Source organism: Frankliniella occidentalis, unplaced genomic scaffold, assembly GCF_000697945.3.
Source record: "Frankliniella occidentalis isolate FOCC.00 unplaced genomic scaffold, Focc_3.1 Scaffold537, whole genome shotgun sequence".
In the NCBI taxonomy this organism is placed as follows: domain Eukaryota; kingdom Metazoa; phylum Arthropoda; class Insecta; order Thysanoptera; family Thripidae; genus Frankliniella; species Frankliniella occidentalis.
In genome coordinates, this window is record NW_026267654.1 from 53,445 (window position 1) to 58,332 (window position 4,888).

Sequence of the window (4,888 nt, forward strand, 5' to 3'; positions counted from 1 at the left end):
ATAAATATTTTGGTTTTTAGAACAGTTGTGCGTCGACCAAGTGAGCCAGTCCGCAGAAAAAAACGCAAAATAAAATTTGCGTATCTTCCTGTGCAAAATGCGAAACTAAATTAAATCCAAACATTTTTTGCACATGACGAATCTCTGTTGCGGGCTGTTTAACCAACTTATGTAGAGGTCCTAGCGAATTTTAGCCCGCCCTTCTGCTTTGAAAAAGCTATCCAGCGGGCTTATGCACACGAACTCGTGTGTGTCTGTTAGAGTGGGTCGTAGAAAAAAGATTTTGGAAATTGAAAACGTAATAGTGCGGAAAAGTTGCCCTGATCGATGACAAATTCAACGCATTTTTATTTTTTGAGATCGGATAATATTTTCCGATACCGCAGAGCGTTTGAAGTTTTGCATGGTTCTCTTATGGGCCTTTTCCCATGCAAACCCGCTCATTACTAGGGGCTCTGAACAGAATTGCTCATCTACGATCAATTTAGAAAGAAAAAATATTCTCTCTTGACTGTACTGGAACATCATATTTAAACTACTATAGCCCGTAAAAGCCTCCGATATCGGGTGATGCAATTGTAAATACGAGAGGCAACATAACCTAACCAGGGCCCCAGCCGTGAGCAGATGAGGGGTTCTGTGTAGGACCCGCGCAGGTAAGCGTTTCTGTTTAGAACACGAGTTGATGAGCGATTAAGTTTAGCCTTAAGAATTATAAGCTCAATTGATAGGACGTACCGATACATGTTGCAAGGTACGAAGTGTTGTATTTAATATTAATAATACAGTGTGGATTAAGAGTTCACTAAACGTAACCGTGACTTTCACGCCAAGTGTGATTTTCACGATCGTAGGCTTTACGCAGCCAATGGAATGATCCATTTACGTCACGCTGACCGTGAAAGGCGTGATAATAATCGCGATCGCGTTTTGGGAACTTTAAATCTCTACGGTTATAGTAATAACAATTAAAAGTGAGCTGTCCAAAGCAACTTTCATGTTGTTTTTTGTTTTCCGTATTAGCCCCTTCTGGCTGCTCGCACCGCCGTCCTGACTTCGCTTCGTGCAATGCGGTCCCCTGCGAGTGCCGAGCTTGTCGTCAACGTCAAAAACTTTCTCGTCGCGTCCAGCCGCACAGTGCGCCAGTTCGCTGATTCAAAAGAAAAGGCAAGTGACGCTGTATTATTGTGGCTGCTTTGTTACGCTCCAGTAAAACAAGTAAGACAAAGGCATTTGCTCTTCTGAAAAATGTCTTTTACAACTTCGATATCACAAGTGTGAATTCCGTCAGGATATTTATCATGCAAATACTAAAGAGCCGTCTTAAATGAGGGTGGAACAGGTGGCGCTGTCCACGCCAACTCGACAACAAGTGACTCAGTGGGAATTTCGATTTTCTATGTTAATCGATGCTCCTTTAGGTCCCACACATGACCCCGAAGGAATGTTGTCGATATCTCCACGTGGACAGCGATAGGAGGGGTAACTACCAGTATTTACCCCACCCCTAATTCTGCCCAATTCAAACTAATTCAAATCAATTCCATTTCATTCAACATAATTCAGAAATAATTCAAACCAATTCAAATATAATTCAATCAATTGAGTCTAATTCAAGACAATTTGAGACATTTTAAGCCAATTCAAGTCAATTCACGCTATTTCAGTCAAATAAAATGGCAATAAATCAAACGAAAAGAAAACATTCCAAGCAATTCAGTCCAATTCAAATTCAATTCAAGCCAACTCACATCCAATTTCTGAACGTTGTACACCTAATTTAGGAGTTATCTACCCCTCGATTTTTCCATAGTAGAACGTCCATGGAATCACACACCATATGGAATGTGATGAGCCTCACATGGAAAACAGACCTCTACCCATAGAATACACATCATGGAATTTCGTGCGATACAAGGGTTTTTGGGACTAGGAGTTTGAGTATGGAAGTGATTTTGGTCTGAAATAATAACACATGTCCCTCTTTCGGATCAGCTTTGGATCAAGATGGTGATTTTTCCGTCTTGTATACTGGCATTAGTCGTCTCTAGACACAGCAAACATATTCCCGTGAAGTTCCCGGTTGTTTCCGGAAAAATTCCCGGTTCTCTCTGGCGCATGCGCAGAACACATGATTTGTGAGCCTTGGAGGTAGAAATGAAGTAGGTCTGTCCTCAGAATTGTTTCCAAACTAGTTTGCCGTCAAAATTCCCCCAAATGCGCGTTTTTATTTCCTCAAAAGTTCCTACATAACCTAAAAAAAAATGAGGCGGGAAAAACACACTGGGAAGTGCTTTCCCAAATCAACCAGGGGACTTCACGGAAAAATGTTTGCTGTGGAATCAAACTATATTTCGGTCCCCAGGCTACGGAGTCTTTGAATAATTGCCTGATCCAAAATAAGCATGTGCACCCGAGTGTGCACCTTATTCGGATAAAATGAAACTAATAATTGGGAAACCGACCTGCAACTCACTCGGCAGTAGGTTTGAAGTGATTGCCAAACGCGAGTACACGTCCTATTCTCGACCAACTAGAAAGATCGAGATTAGGTAAGGATATTTATGACTAAATCGACATAAAATATTGTAAAACTGGTAAATATGGTTCTGGACTGTCCGGGATGATCAAGTATGGGTCCTAATGCAGCTCTTTGACATATTCTGCGACAAAAAAGTAAAAGTGAGAGCCAACACTTTCGACCATCACTAAATCAAAACTGCTCTTCTGCTCGCAAAACTCGCCCTTATAAGTTCTTATTTTTGAACCCTAACCGCGTGATATTAGAAGATCGAATCCACGTTTGAAAACGTGATCTCTGGGCCTTTACGTCACGCAGTATTAAATTTGATACACCTCCTAAAACACGGCCTGGAGCCGTCTACTTGTGAGGTACATCGCGTTTTTGTCATGGATTCGTTTGAGGAGGTCCAGACGACTCTATCCATACCACTTACGACCCCATGAGTGCTTTGGGTGGGTTGCTGTGGCGCGCCAAAAACAGGTCTGCGAGGGGGTCCATGCAGGGCCTAACTGCAGTGCCTATAGCTAACGTGTACTAACGAACTAACTCGTAACCTTTGATCTGGAGTGATTTCCCCCTCGGTGTACATTGGACATTCTGAACATGGCGCTGCAGATATAAAGCTGTTGTTAGTACACGTCGATTAAAAATTGTAAATTTACAAGCTCTGCGTTCCGTGCATGGTACATTTTGTAAATGGTATGTTACAAAATATATCGCACGCGTACGAACATATTGTTTTCAGAAGTTCTTTCGTAATACCCTACTAGTAGTGTTTTTAAGAAGATGCGTGATTTCGTGTAAAAATCTTCTTTTTTGAAAAATATAAGTACAATATTTCATTGGACAATGTTCGATTTCGGAATGTTCAAAGAAGACAAATCTAATTTGTGCTAAGCCGATGATGTGTACAAGTTTTGTCTCTTTGTAGGACCAAATCACATCCATTCCCATTTCACGTAAAGAATAGGCAGTTCATATCAATTTCAGTATCCTTTTCTCCTTTCAGATAAACGTTATGGAAAATATCGGCGAAATCCGATGGGGAATAGCCGAAAAAATAAGAAAAAGAAGAGATTTGCTTTCGAACCAGATACAGCCTGCCATCGCGATTGCTGTTTTACGGCTACAGCGTGCCGCAAGGTAAGGGAGAGTGGCAACATTTGGGAAGGGGGCGGGCGGCAACAGCAATTTACAGTTTCAACAGGCACAAACTAGAAAAGAGGGCACAATGTGACACTCGCCCTTGTAGCACACATCGGTCTTAGAATGTTTGCGGAACCATTAGGGAACCTAAAGACGTTGCCTGAATGTTTGGTGCTACAAGGGTGTCTGCTTTTTGTTCTAGTGCATTACTTTATGGGGCATAAGGGCTTTTAGTGATAGTAGAGCCACTGAACCGGTTTCGGATCAGCCCCTAATTCGGATCAACTGTCTGTAGTTTCAATGCAGAACTAAAATTTAGGTACCTTAATTTTTTTGCTGAAAGAACGGACCTTCCTTCCGTCTTTTGAATCGCTAACAATAAACTGGGTGCGTAGAGTGGAGTACAAGACGAGTATGAACTAAACGAAGTATGTTTTTAAGGTTGGGAGAATCTTGAAAAATTGACATTTGTGAAAGTATTTTCGCTGATCCGAATTAGGTTCACAAGTTCTATTTCGGATCAAAAACACGTTGTTTGGCCAACTCTTATATCTCCGAAACGGGTGTGGGTGCAACCCTCAAAAAAATTGCGAATTGTAAAGGAAGAAGTCGACTGTCATTACCTCCAGTCGTGGCGGTTCTACCACTCGCGTGTTGCGGCACAGCGAGGAAAAACGAAAATCTGATCCGAAATAGGTTCAGTCGCTCTATGCGTCTATTCCGCTCTATTGGATCTTCTTTTTTGAGATCGAGGATCATCTTAGATATTAACTAGAAGCCATGAGTTGCGCTTGAGCTGTCCCGGGTCGGGTCACCCAGAGTCAAGTAGAAAGTTCACTTTATGGAGTTATATTTCAAACAACGCTCACATTTTTTAAGTATATATGTAAAATTCTTTTTGATGGAATGATTTGCACACCACGCCCTTCTACGAACAGAAAATATTCTCTTCGTATGTTAATTTGAAGCAGGAATTGGCAAGTATTTGAATGTTGTCCTTGTAAATGAGGGGTACTCCAGGGGTACTCCTAGGATAACTCGAGGTAACTTGTGCACGAAATCAGTATACGGTAAGAGGTCCTTCCTGACCTAACATTTGACATGCTCATAGCATCTGTCGGTGTCTTACCACTCCAGAATTAGGGAAACGAAACTTTGGATGTTTACGGTAAGTTCTCATTCAACGCAGTTTTGTGAGATTTTTATGTTAAATATATT

General features: G+C 41.5%; 1 protein-coding gene across 2 annotated transcripts in view; it reads left to right on the forward strand.

The window, feature by feature from the left end:
• The first annotated feature begins 1,005 nt into the window (after window positions 1-1,005).
• Window positions 1,006-4,888, forward strand: part of LOC113214373 (uncharacterized) — a 30,735-nt gene continuing 26,852 nt past the window's right edge. For both annotated transcript variants that reach the window (XM_052275197.1, XM_052275198.1), the window contains exons 1-2: window positions 1,006-1,167; window positions 3,534-3,667. In XM_052275197.1, coding sequence (XP_052131157.1) covers window positions 1,069-1,167; window positions 3,534-3,667 — 233 coding nt within the window. In that variant the 5' untranslated portion in view covers window positions 1,006-1,068. The remainder of the gene's footprint in view (window positions 1,168-3,533; window positions 3,668-4,888) is intronic.